The sequence below is a fragment of the Bos mutus genome, chromosome 17 (assembly GCF_027580195.1).
Source record: "Bos mutus isolate GX-2022 chromosome 17, NWIPB_WYAK_1.1, whole genome shotgun sequence".
Lineage (NCBI taxonomy): Eukaryota > Metazoa > Chordata > Mammalia > Artiodactyla > Bovidae > Bos > Bos mutus.
The window spans coordinates 32,791,771-32,815,136 of NC_091633.1; the positions used below are offsets into that span (position 1 = coordinate 32,791,771).

Here is a 23,366-nt window from a genome sequence, read left to right on the forward strand (position 1 = left end):
ATGATGATGCCAAAATTTTTGGCCTAAACAGTTGGGTTCTGACTGGGGAAAAGCAGATTTGTGGGGTATAAATTTAAGATCTTTTTGGATGTTTTGAAGATGAAATGGCTATTACACCAAGTAGGCATTTAGAAGAGTGGGTATCACAGTGAGGGCTTGGGTGTGGGGAGTGGCTTTGGAAGCCATCAGGTTATGGATGACGTTAAAAAATCACAGACTGGATGAGGTTACGTGGTACAGAGGAGAAGAGGACTAACAGCCCCTGGAGGTGGTCTGTTTAGAAGTCAAGTAGGGACTTCCCTGGTGGTCAGGTGGTTAGGACTCTGCACTGTTACTGCAGAGGGTCTGGGTTCAATCCCTGGTTAGGAAACTAAGATCCCACAAACCCCATGATGTGGCCGAAAAAAATAAGTCAGGTAGAGGAATGGGCAGGGGCAGGGAGTCCAAAGGAGTCAGAAAAAATGGTTAGTAAGAAATAGAGGAAAACAATAGAATGGGAAAGACTAGAGATCTCTTCAAGAAAATTAGAGATACCAGGGGAACATTTGAGGCAAAGATGGGCACAGTAAAGGACAGAAATGGTATGGGCCTAACAGAAGCAGAAGACATTAAGAAGTGGTGACAAGAATACACAGAAGAACTGTACAAAAAATCTTCATGACCTAGATAATCACGATGTGTGATCACTCACCTAGAGCCAGACATCCTGGAATGCAAAGTCAAATGGGCCTTAGGAAGCATCACTACAAACAAAGCTAGTGGAGGTGATGGAATTCCAGTTGAGCTGTTTCAAATCCTGAAAGATGATGCTGTGAAAGTGCTGCACTCAATATGCCAGCAAATTTGGAAAACTCAGCAGTGGCCACAGGACTGGAAAAGGTCAGTTTTCATTCCAGTCCCAAAGAAAGGCAATGCCAAAGAATGTTCAAACTACCACACAGTTGCACTCATCTCACATGCTAGTAATGGTCAAAAGTCTCCAAGCAGGGATTCAACAGTATGTGAACTGTGAACTTTCAGATATTCAAGCTGGATTTAGGAAAGGCAGAGGAACCAGAGATCAAGTTGCCAACATCTATCGGGTCATCTAAAAAGCAAGAGAGTTTCAGAAAAACATCTGCTTTATTGACTATGCCAAAGCCTTTAACTCTGTGGATCACAACAAACTGTGGAAAATTCTTAAAGGCAGAAATACCAGACCACCTGACCTGCCTTTTGAGAAATCTGTATGCAGGTCAGGAGGCAACAGTTGGAACTGGACATGGAACAACAGACTGGTCCCAAATTGGGAAAGGAGTATGTCAAGGCTGTATATTGTCACCCTGCTTATTGAACTTCTATGCAGAGTACATCATGAGAAACACTGGGCTGGATGAAGCACAAGCTGGAATCAAGATTGCTGGGGAAATATCAATAACCTCAGATATGCAGATGACACCACCGTTATGGCAGAAAGCAAAGAAGAACTAAAGAGCCTCTTGATGAAAGTGAAAGAGGAGAGTGAAAAAGTTGGCTTAAAGCTCAACATTCAGAAAACGAAGATCATGGCATCTGCTCCCTTCACTTCATGGCAAATAGATGGGGAAACAGTGGAAACAGTGAGAGACTTAATTTTTTGGGGCTCCAAAATCACTGCAAATGGTGAATGCAGCCATGAAATTAAAAGATGCTTACTCCTTGGAAGAAAAGTTATGACTCACCTAGGCAGCGTGTTAAAAAGCAGAGACATTACTTTGCCAACAAAGGTCCATCAAGTCAAAGCAATGGTTTTTCCAGTAGTCATGTATGGCTGTGAGAGTTGGACTATAAAGAAAGCTGAGCACCAAAGAATTGATGCTTTTGAACTGTGGTGTTGAAGAAGACTCTTGAGAGTCCCTTGGTTTGCAAGGAGATCCAACCAGCGCATCCTAAAGGAAATCAGTCCTGAATATTCATTGGAAGGACTGATGCTGAAGCTGAAACTCCAATACTTTGACCACCTGATGCGAAGAACTGACTCATTTGAAAAGACCTTGATGCTGGGAAGGATTGAGGGCGGGAGGAGAAGGGGACGACAGAGAATGAGATGGCTGGATGGCATCACCGACTCAATGGACATGAATTTGAGTAAACTCTGGGAGTTGGTGATGGGCAGGGAGGCCTGGCATGGTGCAGTCCATGGGGTTGCTAAGAGTCTGACACAACTGAGCGACTGAACTGAATTGAATTAGAGGAAAACCAGGAGACTTAGAGAAGATAATGCTGTAAGGAAAAGAGAGTCATCACATGCTACTGAGAAGTGGAATTGATACAAGGTCAGAAAAGACTGAGATACCAGAGAGGATGCTGGTAGTTCTTGGAGGTTTTTTTTTTTTTGAGTTTCAAGGACCTAGTGATTGGGGAGTGGGAGAGGAGGATGAGAGAATGGAGACAGTTTATGTAGACAACTCTAAAAAGAGAATTTCCATCATGGGAAAAGCAGAGCGTGGATAGTAGCTGGAGGGGCTGTGGGTTCAAGAGTGTCCCCTCCCTCTGTATGGGCGATGGACCTAAGGTGTATTTATGTATCAAAGGAAGCCATTCAGGAAAGAGGGAGAAACGGGTGATGGGGAGGGAGGAGATGAGCGTGCAGGAGCACAGGAGCCACTGTAGCAGGACTGAGATCTTGGAGAGGATGCGACAGGAAACAGGGCAGAGCCTGTTATATAATTTAAGACCTGGTATTTTTAGACCCATGACTTAAGTCTCATCCTTTCCTGGGAAGAATTCGTGTGATTCAGTCTCTTAAAACTCTGTGTTTAATGTGTGTTCAAGGACCCATGCTGCCTCCCGGATTTCAGCGAATGTTTCGGGTGGTCGCAGGAAGAACAAGGCAAAAGAAGTCAGGTGAAGTGTTTTCAAGTGAAAAAGAAATCAAGAGTGAGTGGCATGGTTTGGAGTTTGCAGACAGGGAACACATCTGTGTGTGTTGATCCCAGTGTTTCACAGGTTGGAGGTTGGTTGGTAGCCCCAGTGACCAAAGTGCAGATGCTGTTGAAGTAATCACTTTTATAGCCAGTCCTTATTATTCCTTCTTAGTTTCTCCTTAGGAAGAAATAGTCATTTTCTCTTTTGCATTTCTGTACTTTTGGGACATTTTACTCAGGCTTAATATAATAAGATGTTTTTTGAAGATGCTGTTCTTGAGGTAATTTTGAATACTTAAACATTCATGTTTTCCATAATTTTTTCTTCAGAGATGAATCAGCTGAAATAACAAATCTTTAAGTTATAAAGCATATGCTTAGTCATTTTAGTCATAAAAATAATGACTTTAATGAAAGCCTACTTTTGTCTGAAATTCCATACTGTTAAGTAACATCAGTGTTAAACTGTGGATGACGTTATCACTTTATAAATTAATAGGTTTCCTTTCTGGTTTTCAGCTTCCTTTTCATTTTCTATTTACCTTGGAGAACATTAATTTGTCCACATGTCCTTTACAAAGTATAAAACACATACAATTTTGTTCTCTATGAAATGAATCTGGTGAAGCTGACATCTAACGAAATGTTTCTTTTCAAGCTTTTTTTTACCAGATTCATTTTATTTTGTTAACCTAGGTACCATAAATACTTACCTTGAGGCCAGTAAATGGTTGTGACAATTCATAGAAATAATCTTAATTTTCTACATAATGTCTCATTTACAATTTAAAACTATTAGTGTGTTTTTTAATGACAAATGGTGAACTCATGTCTTTATTTTTTGTTTTACAGGTTGATGTGTGAAACTGTGAGATACGAAAGACATGAAGCCAATGAGGTTTTGTACTAGTAGGTGTCTCCTTTTTCTTTGCACCGTGCGTGATATGGCAGCTAAATGATGCACTTAGAGTATCGGAGAATTACTAGGGACACCTTGTCAAGTCGGCGTTACTTAATTTTGCATTAACTTTTATTGCATATTGTAGCAATGGGAAGCATTTCAGCTGTTTCCGGTCATAAAGTAGAAGTTTGCAGCCCTTTGCTGATAAGTCCGCATATGCATTTATGTGTCTCTCGTGTAGTTCAGAGATGGTATTTGACATTATGGAGTATTTTGACTTTTATCTTTATGAAATGAGAAATAGTCTGGACTGGAGTCTTTCCAAAGGAACAGAATGCATATATTGCCACCATCACACCAGGTGGGAGGTAATGATAGCATAAATGCCATACTTTGGCTTGTCTTTTTTTTTTTTTTTTGACTGCACTCTGTGGCATATGGAATCTTAGTTCCCCAACCAGCTATTGAACCTGGGCCCTCATGGTGAAACCATACAGTCTAACCACTGGACCAGCAACAGGAAAATGAATTGCCCGTGTCTCTCTGGGCTTAGTTTCTTCCTTAAATCATGTTGATATTCTTTTTAAGGTGTGTGACACACTCCTTGAAACAATGGCAACTAGTTTCTTAAAGAATGTGATAAGCACGCAGTAGATAATTATTGGTGTATTAAGGATGTGTGGGTTCTGATCTACTAGACATATAATTCTGCTGATAATGTTTGCCATGAGTGATGGTTGTTCTGTTGACTTTTCTTCCTGTTTTTCAAGTCACTTAGCAAATAAATACTACTTTTCCTGCATATTATAAGGAGTCTTTATTGAAATAAATAAGATACAGCATCTGCACTTAAGGAGACATTAATCTTTTGGTAGAAATACAAACAGAAAAAAATGGAAAACAGCAACAACAAAAACTAACCAACCAGGATGACTGAGACTATAGGTTTGCAGAGAAGGGGTGCAGGGGAGGGTCTGGGAGAAGTGGCCCTCTGTACTACGTCTCCTGGTGTGTCTGGTGTCTCGAGAGACTTGGCAGGAGACACCATGTATACAGGGGCTCAGAGAGGGAAGGGCCTGGCCTCACGTTTTGAACAGTGTGGCAAGTACAGTGCGAGTGGCCTGGGGTTTTGTGGGGTCAAGAGAAGAGGTGGGTCACAGTCACGTTTGCTTGTGAACGTACTGTTAGAAAAGTCATCCTTGCTTCTTTAGGCAACTAAAAATGAGTGCTCTTCCTTCTCAATTACATTTTATTATGGAAAATCACAGATGTTCACAGTATTAGTGACATGGTAATAAAACAGACCCCCATGGATTCATCATGCCACACTGCCCACTGATCACCAACAGTGCTTTATCTCTTACTCCACCTCCAGCAGATTATTTTGAAGGAAATCCAGACATATCAATTCACCCAAAGTTGTTTTGATATGTGTTTTTATCTTTAAAAGATAGACCCAAGAAGAAAAAAAAAAAGCTTAGCCACAGTATTATCATCAAACCTCAAAACATAGTTCTTTCATACCATGAAAATTAAATTTTTTGGTACAGTTTGTTTATTGGTTGGTATCTTTCTTAAGTGTCTTTTAATCTGCAGGTAAGTGGCTAGTTTTCAAGCAGCAAAATGATGTGACCAGAGGCCTTCCAGCCCCACTCATTCCCTCAAAGATAGGCTCTGTGTCTGCCTGAAAGCCCAGGGGGAGCGTTGGATTGAGTGGACTGGCAGGGAGATCTGTCAGGAGGCCACTGCCGGAATCTGAGATGATGGTGCTTGATCTGGGGCAGAGACAGCAGACACTGGACAGTCAGGGGTGGATTTTTTTCTTTTTAATTTCGGCTGCACTGGGTCTCCATTGTGGTGCTCAGGCTCAGAGGTTGTGATGCACAGGCTTAGTTGCCTGAGGCATGTGGGATCTTAGCTCGAACCCGAGTCCCCTGCATTGGAAGGCAGATTCTTAACCACTGGACCCCACCAAGGAAGTCCCATGGATGGATTTTAGAAGAAGACACGGGTGGATCTGATGCAGGATGGTTCTTGGCTGTCTACATCCATCTTAGGCTTCAAAGGCCGTACGTACATCCGATGGAGTAGAGTACAAAATAACCAGATGTAATTGGTAATGAGAAAACTCACAATGGGGGCAAATGCCTTTAATATATTTATCCTTGAAGGAATCAAGATGTAAATAACTTAGACTATTAGTTCTCTTTTAGGAGCAATTAAAAGCTACCTGTGGAATGGGTGTACGTATGTTAGGGTTGATGATCTCTGATGAGTATTATTAATTTGTTTCAGCAGTCCAGTGGCAGTCAGTGTCAGCTTTCTATTGGTTTGTCCTTTTCCCCTGAAACATGATCTGGGCCGTGTTGACGATGAGATAACAGCAAACGTGTAACAAGCCCTCTCTCCATCCCACATATGTGAATCCAAGCTTTGTGTGTATTAGTTTACTTCCTCCTTCCAGCCGCCCTGGCGGATCTTTTCATCACCGCTGTTTTACGTGGGAAGGCCCTGAGGCTTGGAGAGAACAGAAAGCTGCCCCGAGAGCACAGCTCAACCTGGGGTCTGCACTCAGCCCCCCCAGACATAGTGACTCTGCAGCCTCAGCTGTCCCCCTACGCAGCAGCACCCCCACCCCCTTCATGCCTCCATAGAAGATGGTGTCCTGTGCATGTGGGTGAGGACTGCATCTCGCCAAGGGGCAAGGGCGGCCCCTGCAACTCACCAGCCCTTCTGCCTGCATTGGCCTGGCTTCCTAACAGTTATTATTTATTATCCATTTAAATGGAAGGTAGATTACAGTGTTTTAAATATACTTTTTTTTTAATTTAATAGAGTCAGTTTAGGCCGTGAGCTCTGCTGATCACACACAGCCATGACTTGGAACATCCTACATTGACTGCATTTGGGCTGGAATTTGCAGCCCGAGCTGATTGTGTTAATTGTTCCTTTCGATGAATTAGAATCAGGTGGCAATGTGAGCAGTGACGAGTCTGTGGGTCATGATTTCATAAGACCAAAAGTTCAGAGACTTGAGTGTAGATTCACCCGGTCACACTCCCAGGCTTTGGCCGACCTCCTGTGAAGGATGATGATCCGTGAACAGGCTTGTCTGCTCTGAGCAGTTGGTGTAGGCCCAGTTTTAAAAATGAAAGAACGTCTGTATTTGGGGTGTGTAAAACTCCTGTGATGATTTAGTAATACCACTACTTTTCTAGGGACCTTTTGTTTTTACCTCATGGGGGGACTGACTTGTCTGCTTGAGCTTGGAGAATGCAGTGTAGTCGAAATATCAGAGACTTTCAGAATTTGGTTTTATAACCAAGAGATGAGTATTTGTTTTCCTTATTATGTTTGTGTGCTGGTGACTTCGAAGACTATAATAATGTCATAATATCAAGACTATCATAATTTCACCAGGTAAATCTAGTACTCTTTTAATCCACCTCTGTGCCTCACTGTTCTCATCTGTCAAATGGGAAGAATGATCACAGGGTCCCTGCTTTGGTGCCAGTGTGAGGCTGATATGCAGGGCCCTGTGTGGAGAACACAGAGCAGGCACGCGCAGTCAGAAATGCCAGTGGTGGGCAGCGTCCTCACTCCATCCACTGTTCTCATCGTTTAGATTTCGTTCTCCCATTGTTTTAGCTGCTTTAAGCTTTGTTTAGGAAGGAATTATGACAACTATCTATAACTTCTATCAATAACTCCCCTGGCGTTATTTTAACATAAGCAGTAAGGCAGAATGCCATTTTAAGTTGTACTGCGATTCAGGGGAGAATTGTGATTCTGATGAAATGGAATTTTTAAAGTGTAGACTTGCCCATTTAGGATGTAATATTTGTTATCCTAGAAAGTTAGGTATCGTTAGTTGAGCTTTACACAGTGGACAGAAACATCAGGTAAATTCTCCCTTCCTTTCATTTGTTATTGAGTATATGGTTGTTTTGCTGGCTTGGAAGTGCTGAGTGGGACAGTACACATTTCATACCTGAGGGACTTCAGAGAATTTAAGAAAGGAGCTAAATACACGTGTCCATTCTCTTTTTCTTTAATGGCCAGCCATCCTCACCATTTTGGTTTAGTATCTAATGAAGTGCTAAAAAAACCTTTGGATAAGAAATTGAACCATCAAAATGTGTTTTGTTTTCTTAAATTTAAAGCACACACAGACACTATAAACTCAGGTAACTGTACTGCACGCCCGCTATCCACACACATGTTGGAATGGGTGCTTTGGTTTCCAAAAGTTTTCATAGCACTTAGATATGGGATTATCTCCCTCTGTTGCAGAAGAGGAAATGGTTCCTTTCATCTAAATCTACATCTTGGAGAACTTCGGCCCAGCTGCCCCTCTCCCAGGACCTATCAGTCTTTTCAGTCTGTGATGCGGTTTCTGGCTTCCACAGTACCCTGTGTCTAGATGTCACATCTCCCTGTCCCCTCCACATTCCCTTCCTACTGCAGTGGCCATTTTGTGCTCAGATCTGCCTGAACCTCTGTCCCCTCCTCCCCCTGGAGGAGGAGCTGCCCCTTCCCCATGGTGTTGGTCACCCTCTCCCCTGGTTCCTCCCCCTGGAGGAAATGGTGTTGCTCCTCTCCCCAGATCCTCTTTTCCCTGGAGGAGCCTACCCTTCCTGTGGTGTTGCTCCTCTCCCCAGATGCCCCTTCCCTGTGGTGTTGCTCCTCTCCCCAGATCCTCTTTTCCCTGGAGGAGGAGCTGCCTTCCCTTGGTGTTGCCTCTCCCCAGATCTCCTCCCCTGGAGGAGGAGCTGCCCCCCCAGATCTCCCCCCCAGATCCCTCCCTGGAGGAGGAGCTGCCCCTTCCTGTGGTGTTGCTCCTCTCCCCAGATCCTCTTTTCCCCCTGCCCCTTCCTCTTTCCCTCCTCTCCCCAGATCCTCTTTTCCCTGGAGGAGGAGCTGCCCCTTCCCTGTGGTGTTGCTCCTCTCCCCCAGATCTCCCTCCCCTGGAGGAGGAGCTGCCCCTTCCCTGTGGTGTTGCTCCTCTCCCCCAGATCCTCTTTTCCCTGGAGGAGGAGCTGCCCCTTCCCTGTGGTGTTGCTCCTCTCCCCCAGATCCTCTTTTCCCTGGAGGAGGAGCTGCCCCTTCCCTGTGGTGTTGCTCCTCTCCCCCAGATCCTCTTTTTTTACCCCTGGAGGTGGTGCTCCTCTCCCCTCTCCCCCCCCCTGTGGTGTTGCTCCTCTCCCCAGATCCTCTTTTCCCTGGAGGAGGAGCTGCCCTTCCCTGTGGTGTTGCTCCTCTCCCCAGATCCTCTTTGCCCCCTTCCTGAGGTGTTGCTCCTCTCCCCCAGATCCTCTTTTCCCTGGAGGAGGAGCTGCCCTTCCCTGTGGTGTTGCTCCTCTCCCCCAGATCTCCCTCCCCTGGAGGAGGAGCTGCCCCTTCCCTGTGGTGTTGCTCCTCTCCCCCAGATCCTCTTTTCCCTGGAGGAGGAGCTGCCCTTCCCTGTGGTGTTGCTCTCTCTCCCCAGATCTCTCTTTCCCTGGAGGAGGAGCTGCCCCTTCCTGTGGTGTTGCTCCTCTCCCCCAGATCTCCCTCCCCTGGAGGAGGAGCTGCCCCTTCCCTGTGGTGTTGCTCCTCTCCCCCAGATCCTCTTTTCCCTGGAGGAGGAGCTGCCCCTTCCCTGTGGTGTTGCTCCTCTCCCCCAGATCTCCCTCCCCTGGAGGAGGAGCTGCCCCTTCCCTGTGGTGTTGCTCCTCTCCCCCAGATCCTCTTTTCCCTGGAGGAGGAGCTGCCCCTTCCCTGTGGTGTTGCTCCTCTCCCCAGATCTCCCTCCCCTGGAGGAGGAGCTGCCCCTTCTCTGTGGTGTTGGTCCTCCTCTCTCCTGGTCCCTCCTCCCCCTGGAGGAGGAGCTATGGCTTTGCACTGCTGCTTCCCCCACCTCCCTCACCTCTGATTCCTTGCCCAAACTCATAGGATAAAGATGCTCAACTGTGAGCTTGGTATGTTGTGATGTACACATGTGCTGTGTGTAAGTACGAAAATTCAAATACTCGTGGATACATGCCTACCCACAAATAGACTTACGTAAGATTGTTTTATGTACATATGGTGATAGTTTAAGGTTTCTCAGCAATGCTTTTTGGAGAAGGCGATGGCAACCCACTCCAGTACTCATGCCTGGAAAATCCCATGGACGGGAGGAGTCTTGTTGTCTGCAATTCATGGGGTCGCGGAGAGTCTGACTGAAGCGACTTAGCAGCAGCAGCAATACTTTAAAAAATACAATATTTTATATTTACTTTTAATCTTTGAAAATGTTTTATTTTTGTGATGAATCAAAGAGCAGTAAAATAAATCATTTAAAAATGTATTTAGTTGGTGAACTCCATTAGGGCAGAAACTACATTGGGTTAGATTTACGCTTGTGTTGCCCAGCACAGACATTTGCATCTTGTCTGTTCTCATTGTTATTTTTTTGCATTTACTTGAAAGGAATTATTCCTTTGCTAGATCAGCTGAGAAAGACCTTCTTTATGGTCTTTCAGGTAAAACAGCATGCATGTTTAGGGTTAGGGTTAAGTGTTAAGTCCTTTGTATTGATTTTCTATGAAACTACTTAGTAAAAACCTGAACTCTTCTTAAATTCAGCTGTTTAAAGTTGCATGTGGTCAGCAAACGAGGTTTCCTCCCTGTGCTTTCTGATTGGTGCGGCCACAGTGCTCTGAGCTGGCAGTACGTGTCAACCCTGACCTTGGCAGTGGGGTGGGCAGGTTTGGTGTGGGTTTGTTTCTGGACGGCTGCAGGTTCTTTTTAGAAATTCTGGTGCCAGTTTGCTGTAGGTGAGGAGCAGGTTTACCCTGAAAATGAAACTGTAGTGTGTAACTGAAAGATGCAGATGTGTGAATTTCATGACCCACTGGTGTTTTTCAGAAGAGTTTCTGCTGTTAAATTTGAGAAATTGTCCCTCAAGTCCTTGGGTTTAGCCGTCTGCCCTCAATATAGCTGAATCACTGATGAATGGATTGTCATAAATTGTAATCTGTGTCGATGTTTTTTCTTTAATTCAGAAAAAGTTTATTGAGTAACTTCATGACACTTAAGACCTCACTCCTTCATTTTGTTTTTAAAATGAATTTTATAAAGTTAAGAATGACTATATGTTGAGTCTGTAGAATCTTTGGCTTTACTAGTTCTTTAGTTGTTTATATCATTCCCTTTGCTGGTTTAGTGAATTACCCTGGTTAAAAAAAATTATGTCCACATATTCCCCCCATTTTCAAAATACTAATTTTTTAAAAATAAAAATATTTTCAAAATACTTTAATATATTCAAAATAAAATATTTTCAAAGTATTTAGCTGAAATAGCCTCAATACTTCCATCAGTTGTCAGAGTTCTTACTGATTTTACTGATTTATCCTATTTGTTGGATTTAAGCCACTATAGTGTGTTGAGAGAAAATTAAGGACTTTCTGAAAAACAATGTTATAATGATGCTGTTTTTCCATCAGAGTTTTTAGTGATAAAAGTGAAGTAGCTTCTTAGGATTTGGAACTTTTAGGAAATGGAACAAAAAGTCAGCCTCTGCTTGTAATATGTGTTTTCATAAGTGTGGAAATTTGTGGTTATGTGCTTGTATATAATTAAATATTATGAAGTATATAATTTTATAGAACAGTATTGCTGTTCTTTACGTCAGGAATGTGTGTGTTAACCCTTGGTAGAGGACTCTTTCTGTCATGTGTCCTACACTTGATGGCTTTCTTTGGACGGTGATCTGGTGTTGTCAGGGTTGCACACTGCCCAGCTCCTTTAACTTTTCTAGTGAGCTTACTCTCTGCCATTGGCTGCACAAAAATGTATCATACATATTTTGTCTTGGAGCATAAGGCTTAGAGTCCCATCAGGGAGCAACAAAAAATTTTATTAAACTTTTTGGTAAATCCAGTAGCAGAAGTGACAGTAATACATTTGTGAAAAAGAGCACAATTCTTACGTATCTGTTCTATCTGCATGTTGGAAGGTGGCAATTGTCAGGGCTACAATTTTAAGCCCTGAAACACTTCGTTCATGGGAAATCCTCCTCGATTCCATCGTGGTGGTTGTTAGTGGTGGAAGAGCTGGATGAGTTTCTGTCCCCTGGGGCTGGTCATGTCCCTACTGAGAATCTCTGGTCTGAACTTGCTGCTGGGCTCCCGTGAGAAGGTACAGGGTCATCTGGTGTCAGAAGGCAGAGTTAGTCCTGCTCTGGTTTTTGGTATAATTGTATACATGAGAGTACACGTCTGCACCGGTCAGGAGAGACTAGTGACCGTGTGTGTGTGTCGGAGGGGAAAGGGGGTTAGAATAAGATGTCAGACTTCAGCAGGGGCTTTGGAGGGGACCCCACAGGATGTGGTGGTGGGTTGTGCAGAGGAAGAAATTCAGGAAGACTTTCTGTTTTCTGTTTTATCCTTCGACTGGATGATGTTACCAGGACAGCAGCTGTAGGAAAAGAAACAAGTATTTTCGTAGTCGTGGTCTCTGGTGGCCGGCCCTCTGAATTCCTTGCTTGTGGGCTCCACTTCCTTGGTGGAATTTGGATGGTCTTCATTTTGGTTCCCACTGAACGAAGCCAGTAGGCCCGGGAGGTAACACTGCTCCCAGATGCCGGTGCTGCTGTGTGCACTTGGGGCTGCGTCCGGGTGGTGTGCATAATGCAGTGCAGCCTCCGTTCTAACCCCAAACCTGATGCTTATGGGTCCACGTGGCTGCGTGTCCCTGCCCCTTCCTGAGTGGGCGCTCTCTCCACCGGCCCTGGAGGTTTCTGGCGTATCACCTGCCGTGTTCCTGTGTGGTGGCCGCCTCTGTGCATCTGTGTGTCCTGATGCTCAGTGGCTGTCACCCCATACAGCCCCATAGGGCATCCTCCACTCTGGTCCCTTCTGCCTGTGCTACCGGGGGACACCTGCTCCCGGGAGACAACCTTCCTGTAGACCCGATGCACTCCTTGGGCACTAAATTCTCATCCTGATGATGTTTTTTGCATGGGGACCATTCCTCTAGTTTCTGTTGGTTGACATCCCCTCTCTCCAAATACACACACACACAGACCAGATGTCAGTTTGTGGCTGGCAGGGGTGGGTGTGAAGCTCTGTTTCCACAAGGACAGGAGTGCCCTTGCCTGAAGCCCCTTCCTCACCCCATTCCTCCTACCTTTTTGAAGCCTTTTGGCCACTTGGGCTTCACTTAAATTTTCGTATTCTATTAGCAACTGAATTAAGTGGCTTCTCTCCAATTACTTTTTTGCCCTTTGATAATTCCCTTTCTGACTTATTCTGTTTTCTTTTGAATTATTAGCTTATTATCCTCACCCCTCCTCACCCCACTCCCCCGTCTCCATCAACTTGCGCTTGGTCCCTGTATTCAGTCTGCTTCCTAAAGGGGAACCTGGGACAACACAGCTACTCACAAAGCCCTTTCATGGGGAGACACTGCCACCCTGTGGACATCTAGGTTATTGTCAAGGACGTTCTTTAACCCTCACTTCATTTTTCTAATTCCTGGTAAATTCAAACTCATGTCTTTGACTTTCAGACACTTTAACACCTCACTTGAGTTAGTGTCTGCTGCTGCTATGTCACTTCAGTCGTGCCCGATTCTGTGTGACCCCAGAGATGGCAGCCCACCAGGCTCCCCTGTCCCTGGGATTCTCCAGGCAAGAACACTGGAGTGGGTTGCCATTTCCTTCTCCAGAGTTAGTGTCTGTTCAACTATTAATTAACTTATTAATAAAATATCTGAGTGCAAGTTGAGCATCGTCCAGTGTGTCCGTGGAGTTACTGAAGAGTAGAGGAAAGACTTCTGAGATGATGATACTCTGCTTCTTGTGAACAAGTCCAGAGTGGCTGGGAACCCAGCAGAGAGTGACTCACTTTATTTGGAAGGTACTAAAATGTTTCTCAGAGGAAGTGGTCGTTAACCTGGAATTCAAAGGATGAGTAAGGAGTTTACTAGGCTGAAGGTACCCTTTAGGAGCTGGAAGAGCAGGTTTGTTCGAAGGCCCTGAGGCATAGGGGAAGGAAATGGTGTAGGTTGGTGAGTGGCATGCAGTCTGAAGCCCAGGACTTGTTGGGATTGAGAGCAGAGAGGAAAGGTGTAGGTGACCCTTTCAGAGGTGGTTGTGAGAGAGAGGAAGAGACCAGTGTTCTGTGTCCCTGCTATGCAGGGTGCTTGGTACGTATTGTGTCTTTAAATCAGAGTGACGTTGTGAAGGACTAATATCCCCATTTCACAGTTGAGGAATCAGAGCCTCAGGAGCTGACGTCACCAGGATCACATGGCTGGTGTGACAGAATGTGTGTTCCAAACCTTTGCTCTTTGCAGGGCATCAGACTGCTACTTTTAGGTGCTGGTTGTGGGGGCTTGATCTCGGTTCCCTGAGCAGATGCTGCCAAGATCCTGACCTGTTCCCACAAGCTGCAGCTCCTGGCCCTGCCTGCAGGGGGCCTCCATGCAGGTGGAGGGAGACACCTAGGTTGCTCAGGGATGAGAAATGGATAGAGAAAAGCACGAAACAGAATGAATTAGACGGGGTAAGTATTTTGGAGTGTGGGAATCAGTGAGAAGACCTTATTGAAGAAGTGGTGTTAGAGCCATTCCTTTGGGGTGCAGGGTGACTTAGAAGGTAGGGAGATACCATCTAGGAAGGGGGTTTGTGCTGAGGAGCAGAGGGAAGTGAGGTGGAAAGGGACCAGGTTACACATTCCAAGGCTACACCTGCCCTTCTGGTTTAGCCCAGGAGATGTGGGCACCTAGACTGGTCAGTCGTGATGGCTTTTTAGGGTCCTTCTGTCTGATCACACGGCATAGCGGATCGGTCATTTTATGATGTCCTGTTTATATTTTGCTTGCTTGTTTTGTTTGGCTTGATTCGTTTTCTCTCTGTTGACAGAATCAAAACAGAAGCTCTGCTGAGGGCCTTATCATACCCTGGGCTTTGTGGCTTTCATCTTGTTGGGTGTAGGATGGAAGGTGTTGGAATCAAATCTTTGTCTGTTGGAGTTCTTAGCTCTGTCTAAAACTTCTAGGTCTTCTCTGAGTGTCCATTTTGGTGATCAGAGGGGCCTCTGTAATCTCTAGGTGTCTCTTTTCTACCTGTTACTGGTGATGTAACACTAAAGTTATTTGCAAATGGTCAGTTACTCTGAGATTCAGCTTTTACCATTTCAGCAATCCTTGATGGGACTCCTGAGCTCATAATTTTAAAACATTAAACAACTGGGAAAAATATAAATAACATTGGTGAGTAAAATTAGTTGTATCCACAGTGACTGACGTGAGGTATTTTTTACCCCTGGCCATTTGTTCCTGTTAGGCTTGTAATTATTATTCTACTAGTCAGTCTTCTGTTAGCCAGCTGCGTTGCCACATATGTCTGCAAGCGAGATCTCAGATTCATTTTGCTTCCCTTCTGAGTGTAGACAAGTTGGATGCTGTTACTGCTAAGTAATTTCTTTCTCTTCATTTCTTTTTAAAAAGTAGTCATTACTTGGCAATATAGAGTTCGCGATGACAGGTGCCCTGTGGGAAGGGGCGTGGTTGCAGATGTTGAAGAAAAATGGGTTATGTCTACACTGAAACACTGCCTGCCTGATACATAATTATTATAAATGCAGGAGAGGGCAGGGTATCACAGTGGTTTCTAACGAACTCAGGAGACTTTTCTGGCCAGTTGAGTAAAACAGATTTTATTGGTGGCATCTCACTATGAGAAACTTAAGCGACTCATTCTTTTTGTATTCTTGGTTCTATTCTCTTTTTGTAAGAAAGCCTTCCTCAGTGATCGGTGCAGATAAATAGAAGAAAACACTAGAATGGGAAAGACTAGAGATCTCTTAAAGAAAATTAGAGATACCAAGGGAACATTTCATGCAAAGATGGGCTCAATAAAAGACAGAAATGGTATGGACCTAATAGAAGCAGAAGATATTAAGAAGAGGTGGCAAGAATACACAGAAGAACTATACAAAAAAGATCTTCATGACCCAGATAATCACGATGGTGTGATCACTCACCTAGAGCTAGACATTGTGGAATGCGAAGTCAAGTGGGCCTTAGAAAGCATCACTACGAACAAAGCTAGTGGAGGTGATGGAATTCCAGTTGAGCTGTTTCAGATCCTAAAAGATGACGCTATGAAAGTGCTGCACTCAATATGCCAGCAAATTTGGAAGACTCAGCAGTGGCCACAGGACTGGAAAAGGTCAGTTTTCATTCCAATCCTAAAGAAAGGCAATGCCAAAGAATGCTCAAACTACTGCACAATTGCACTCATCTCACATGCTAGTAAAGTAATGCTCAAAATTCTACAAACCAGGCTTCAGGAATACCTGAACTGTGAGCTTCCAGATGTTCAAGCTGGTTTTAGAAAAGGCAGAGGAACCAGAGGTCAAATTGCCAACATCCGTTGGATCATCGAAAAAGCAAGAGAGTTCCAGAAAAACATCTTCTACTGCTTTATTGACTACACCAAAGCCTTTGACTGTGTGGATCACCACAAATTGTGGAAAATTCTGAAAGAGATGGGAATTCCAGACCTCTTGACCTGCCTCCTGAAAAATCTGTATGCAGGTCAGGAAGCAACAGTTAGAACTGGACATGGAACAACAGACTGGTTCCAAATTGGGAAAGGAGTACATCAAGGCTGTAAATCGTCACCCTGCTTTTTTAACTTCTATGCGGAGTACGTCATGAGAAATGCTGGATTGGATGAAGCACAAGCTGGAATCAAGATTGCTGAGAGAAATATCAGTAACCTCAGATATGCAACTGAGTGCCGAAGAATTGATGCTTTTGAACTGTGGTGTTGGAGAAGACTCTTGAGAGTCCCTTGGACTGCAAGGAGATCCAACCAGTCCATTCTGAAGGAGATCAGTCCTGGGTGTTCATTGGAAGGACTGACGTTGAAGCTGAAACTCCAGTACTTTGGCCAGCTGATACAAAGAGCTGACTCATTTGAAAAGACCCTGATGCTGGGAAAGATTGAGGGCAGGAAGAGAAGGGGATGACAGAGGATGAGATGATTGGATGGCATCACCAACTCAATGGACATATGTTTGGGTAAACTCCGGGAGTTGGTGATGGACAGGGAGGCCTGGCGTGCTGCAGTTCATGGGCTCACAAAGAGTCAGACACAACTGAGCGACTGAACTGATGCAGATGACGCCACCCTTATGGCAGAAAGCGAAGAAGAACTAAAGAGCCTCTTGTTGAAAGTGAAAGAAGAGAGTGGAAAAGTTGGCTTAAAGCTCAACATTCAGAAAACGAAGGATCATGGCATCTGGTCCCATGACTTCATGGGAAATAGATGGGGAAACAGTGGAAACAGTGTCAGACTTTATTTTTCTGGGCTCCAAAATCACTGCAGATGGTGACTGCAGCTATTAAATTAAAAGACGCTTACTCCTTGGAAGGAATGTTATGAGCAACCTAGACAGCATATTCAAAAGCAGAGACATTACTTTGCCAACAAAGGTCTGTCTAGTCAAGGGTATGATTTTTCTAGTAGTCATGTATGGATGTGAGAGTTGGACTATAAAGAAAGCTGAGCGCCAAAGAATTGATGCTTTTGAACTGTGGTTTTGGAGAAGACTCTTGAGAGTCCCTTGGACTGCAAGGAGATCCAACCAGTCCATCCTAAAATTAATCAGTCCTGAATATTCATTGGAAGGAGTGATGCTGAAGCTGAAATTCTGATACTTTGGCCACCTGATGAGAAGAACTGACTCATTTGAAAAGAGCCTGACACTGGGAAGGATTGAGGCCGGGGGGAGAAGGGGACGATAGAGGATGAGATGGTTGGATGGCATCACCGACTCAATGGACATGAGTTTGAGTAAACTTTGGGAATTGGTGATGGACAGGGAGGCCTGGCGTGCTGCAGTCCATGGGGTCGCAACGAGTCGGACAGGACTGAGCGACTGAACTGACTGATAAGATACGAATCTTTAAAAAAGACAACTCAATAATAAAGACATTATCAGCAACATGAATGAGCCTAGAGATCGTCATATTGTGTGAACTAAGAGAATGGCAAATATATGATATCACTTAAATGTAGAATCTAAAAAAGGATACAACACTGCTGTATTTAAAATGGATAACCAACAAGGACCTACTGTATAGCACACGGAACTCTGCTCACTGTTATGTGGCAGCCTAGATGGGAGGAGAGTTTGGGGGAGGATGGTTACACGTGTGTGTGTGTGTGTGTGTGTGTGTGGCTGAGTCTCTTTGCTGTCCACTTGAAGCTATCACAACACTGTTAATAGGCTATTTGTGTGCTCAGTACTTAGTCATGTCCGACTCTTTACAACCCCATGGACTGTAGCCCGCCAGGTTCCTCTGTCCATGGGATTTTACAGGCAAGAATACTAGAGTGGGTTGCCATTTCCTTCTCCTGGTGATCATCCTGACCCAGGGATCTAACCTGTGTCTCCTACATTGGCAGGCAGATTCTTTACCACTGAGCCAAGCTAATGCCATCAGCCATACTCCAATATAAAATAAGTTTTTTGTTTTTGTTTTTTTTAAAAGAGTAAGGACTTCAAAATAAAAATTTTTGCCACTGGTACCCACAAATGTTACAAAAAGTGGTACAAAATGAATTTATCTTCAAAACAGAAATAGAGTTACAGATGTAGAAAAATAAGCTATGGTTACCAGAGGGTAATGGAGGGGAGGGATAAATTGGGAGATTGGTATTGAGATATGCACACTACTGTGTATAAAATAGATAACTTTATGTTTTAAACACACACACGCGTCGCTTAGTTGGTAAAGAATCTGCCTGCAATGAAGGAGATCCTGGTTTGATTCCTGGGTTGGGAAGATCCTCTGGAGAAGGGGAAGGCTACCCACTTCAGTATTCTGGCCTGGAGAATTCCATGGACTGTGTAGCCCATGGGGTCGCAAAGAGTCGGACACGACCGAGCAACTTTCATTTTCACAAATGTATATATTAAAACAGATTCACTTTGTTTTACACCTGAAACCAACAAGCTATTGTAAATCCATATACTCTGATTAATATACTTTAAAAATTTTTTAAAAATCAAGGCATTTTGACTGTCATATTTGGCGTGGCAAGTAGTATGTGCCCACCAAATCCAGTCAAGTGTTGGCAATGGTCATTCTCTGCAAATACCTCCTGCAACAAACACAGCTCTTGTGAGTTAAGATTTGAATTTTTTGGAAAAGGGAGAGAAGCAGCTCATCCATCAGGCAAATGACATTAGAGTAAGTGGGAGAGGTCTAGAGGACCAGTTTCTTATCTTCACGTTTTAAATCTTTGCGCGGCTTTCCTGGCATGAAGCATCAGCCCTATTCGTAGGATAATCGGTGGGTGTTCAGGGGACCAGAGTGTTTACTGTCACAGTATTTTGTCCATTTTGGACGTGGGTTGCTTCTCCATGCGTGTTTTCTGATCAGCACTGGGAAAGCTGAGTTTAAAACCTTGTGTTCGTTTTGTCCAGAGTAGTTTTACCTTCTAAATGGACCTATATGGAATAACTAAAAAGCCAGGGAATGTTTGTTATATTGTCTGTGTCATGGTTCATCTGGACCATGGGGACATTTATCGTGCTTCTTCCCTTGATAATAGTTCATCATTTGTGTTTACTGCGTCACGTGCCTAGTCAGTCAGTGGTGATCAGCCTCAATTACCTACTTTTCTAGATCTCATTTCTGTCGACCAGTCTTTTGGTGATAAAGGGAGCTTGTAAGTGCAAGAGCAGAAAAGTTTACAAGATAATTCTTTTTCTTCTTTTTGTTTCAGTGATTTATTACTTGTCGTTAAAAAATTTAAACCATTCTTGCATTTGACAGAACAGAGTTTTACTCGACAGAAATCATAAATTAATAATATATATTGTCACCATATAGGAAGAGAAGTACATTTGCCCTGCCATCCCCCCAAATTAGGTGAGTCGGTGTTAATTGCAAAAGCTCATGACTAAAGACTGGAGAGAAAAAGGTATAAATTATTTTTTGAAGTATTTTATATTTTCATTTGTGAAATCATTTTACTTTGATGGTTTCTTTGTAACTAAACTTGATAGTAATTTTCCTTCATGTTTTCTTGAGGCTTTGCTATTGAGGACTGAGCAGTTGTAAAACAGAGTATGGACTTAGGGGGAAACAGTGAATTGTTGATTTGAGTTAGAAGCAGATAGCAATGAAAACGATTAGGTGATGTTAATTAGTGTTTTAAGTAGCTTATTCAGAATTGTAAATAGCACTTGTGTACGTGCCTGTATGCTAAGTTGCTTCATTCACGTCTGACTCTTTTGCAACCCCATGGACTGTAGCCATGTAGGCTCCTTTGTCCTTGGGATTCCCCAAGCAAGAATACTGGAGTGGGTTAGCATTCCCTTCTCCAGGATCTTCCTGACCCGGGATCGAACCCGCAGTCTTATGTCTCCTGCATTGGCAGGCAGGTTCTTTACCACTAGAGCCACCTGGGAGGTCTTGGTGTCCTTTAAAAACTTTAGAATCTGTTTGCCAAAATAGCAGAAGATTTGGCAGAGGTTGCTGCAGACTGTTCAAGTGTGGTTTGCCAGGATGCAGGTTCCATGCTGTCCTCTCGGGAAAGATGGGTGGGTGTGTACCTCCTTCCAGTGGTTGGAATGTGCTCACGGTGCGGAGGTTTGGAGCGGCCCCCTAGAGTCTGAGATGGGGGCCACGGGCTGGGGTGACCGAGCCACACAGCAGGAAGAGCCTGGTTCCAACACCGCTTGTTACTGTACATGTGAAAGAAATGAACTTTCTCTGCGATTCAGCCACTGCTGTGTTTGGCTTTCTGTTTTCATAGTAAGCTGAGCTCTATCCTGACAAATAAATTTGATAAGCTTGGCTCTTTAAAATACAAAGAACTCAGCACATGGCAAAAAGCACACTAAACAAAGTCAAAGCTGAAGCAGCAACCTGGGGAGAAGGTTGTCACAGCTCATGTCTTCAAACTGATAGTTTTAATAAAGTGCTTCCAGATAAGAAAAAGTCCCACGGCTTGTAGAGCATTGGCTGAAAGTTATGATTTCACAGAAGAAGGAGTGCGTAGGGCTCGTGAACATAAGAAGAAAGGTGCTTTTACAATAATGAGAGGAAAAGTAAAAGTGAACCGAGATACAGTTTTTGTTGAGCAGATTGGCAAAACCCCCAAAGTGTGATAAACAACCAGGTTCAGGGATGGAATGCCCTCACCCCTCGCCTCTCCGCACCCCCTCCGCCCTGCCAGGCTGCCCGGCGAGAGGCCTCTACACAACCTCCGTGCCCTTGGCTGACAAGCCTCACCATCTGGGAGCTACTGGCCCCTCATCCCCTTTGCTCAGATGTGCTCTTTTCAATGAGACCATTGTGCTCTGCTCATTGAGCATTTAAAATTATCACAACCCACTCCTATTTTCCTTGCCTTACACTAACTTATTCCTCAGAGCATGGATTTATAATTTACTAATTTATTATATTTATTGTTTATTTCTTCTTTTATTTATTTTTTAGCTTTTTGGCCATACCACATGGTATGTGGGTTCTTATTAATAGTTCCCTGACCAGGGATCAAACCCACGCCCCCTGCCTTGGAAGTACGGACTCTTAAGCACTGAATAGCCAGGGAAGTTAAGTGTATTTATTTTTGTGTGTATTGTCCAACCAAAATATAAGCCCCAGGAGGACAGGGATCTTTGTTGCTGTTGTTTCCTGAAGTCCCCTAGGCACCTAGAACAGCCCTCATTGAAAATTTGTTAAATATTTATTACATAAATAGACTCCACTAGCATGGCCTTAGGGAGGTGGTAGGCTCCTGAGTTACTCAGTGCTGCTGTTGCTATCACTTCAGTCGTGTCTGACTCTGTGCGACCCCATAGATGGCTACCCACCACGCTCCCCTGTCCCTGGGATTTTCCAGGCAAGAACACTGGAGTGGGTTGCCATTTCCTTCTCCAATGCATGAAAGTGAAAAGTGAAAGTGAAGTTGCTCAGTCGTGACCTACTCTTCACGACCCCATGGACGGCAGCCTACCAGGCTCCTCCACCCATGGGATTTTCCAGGCAAGAGCACTGGAATGGGTTGCCACTGCCTTCTCCGGAGTTACTCAATAACCACCCGATATTTATCAGAGTTATACTGTCTGTGCCCTTTGACTCAGCAGCTGCACATCTAGTTACTAATCACATTTACTCCTGTAGGTACAAGATCATTCATTACAGTTTTCATTTTATTTTTCAATGATTGCCTACATTAGAAACCACTGAAATGATGGCCAGTAGGGGCTTGCGTGGCTCCCTGGTGGTCATAAATAAGGAATCCCCCTGCAGTGCAGGAGATACAGGAGACTTGGGTTTGATCCCTGGGTCAGGAAGATCCCCTGGAGGAGGGTATGGGCAACCCACTCCAGTATTCTTGCCTGGAGAATCCCATGGACAGAGGAGCCTGGTGGACTACAGTCCATGAGATCACAGAGTGAGATGAGAATGAAGCAACTTAGCACACACGCAGGGACTTGCTTAAGTCAGATAAGCCACGTCTAATAAGAGAGCTGTCTTCTAATGAAAAGACCTCTGCGTCAGCACATAGGAAGGAACAGCGTAGCATATGCCCTCTTTTCTGTATAAAGAAAAGAGGGTGGAGGGAATGAGTGTTTGTCCATCCTTATGTGCATAAGGAAGTTCTAAATGATGCTCACAACTGTGGTAGAGAAATGTAGGGGCTTGGGGGAGATGGCTGGGAAAACTCAGTTCTACTCTTTACCTCTTTGTATTTTTCTTTTTATGAAACAAAATAAAATATTTTCAGCTCAAAAAATTAAAAATAAAACTTGGAATGAAAATGGCACATGCTGTAGGTTTAAATATACTGATAGATATCTTTAGGTTATTTGGCTGTGAAAAATCATTAAAAAAATTATTCCAGTGGTTGAAGACTGGTATTTTAGGTACATGTTTTATGATATTTCATTGTTCTTCAGGATTCTGAGATTAACATGGGTACAGTGTGCTTTGTGTGTTTTTATTTTTATTTCTGTTTGTTGGAGATAATCATCTGATGTTACTGTCTTTTCTTTCCAGTCCTGATGATATTGGGACCTGCTGGTACATCCTTCTCTCCGGTTCCGTGTTCATCAAGGAATCCATGTTTCTTCCACGAAGCAGGTATTCTATAGACGTTCTGGAGTAGATGATCCATAGAGCTTGAAATCCTTTTGCAGAATGAGTATTTTTGCAGAATTCCTCTCTGCTTTAATTTCCTATCCTACTGACTGACACAAAGTAGGGCAGTACCTTGGGGTGCTGGTATGTAAATCTTAAGAAAGGACTCTTCTGTGTTGTACACACTGTTCCAACCTCTGTAACGAAGGGCAAGGGTGAAGAACACATCTGTGATATGCTCCGTGAACCTGGCAGGCTAGTTGAGGTCATGTTTGTTCAGAGGGACTGAAGACTGCCTCTGTAACAGGGAGTCTCCTGCACATCTAACGAGAGGCCGAGGGGGTTCCATGGGCCCATGTGGGATGAGAAACCCAGCTGGCTGGGGCTGCCCCCAGGCCCCTGTGGTCTCATCTCTGGGACCCTTCCCCTCTCCC

The 23,366-nt window shown here is 44.1% G+C and overlaps 1 protein-coding gene across 14 annotated transcripts in view; it reads left to right on the top strand.

The window, feature by feature from the left end:
* Positions 1 to 23,366, top strand: part of RAPGEF2 (Rap guanine nucleotide exchange factor 2) — a 275,244-nt gene that overhangs the window by 87,982 nt on the left and 163,896 nt on the right. For all 14 annotated transcript variants that reach the window (XM_070386449.1, XM_070386454.1, XM_070386455.1 and 11 more), the window contains exons 3-4: positions 3,738 to 3,794; positions 22,852 to 22,935. In XM_070386449.1, the coding sequence (XP_070242550.1) occupies positions 3,738 to 3,794; positions 22,852 to 22,935 (141 nt within the window). The remainder of the gene's footprint in view (positions 1 to 3,737; positions 3,795 to 22,851; positions 22,936 to 23,366) is intronic.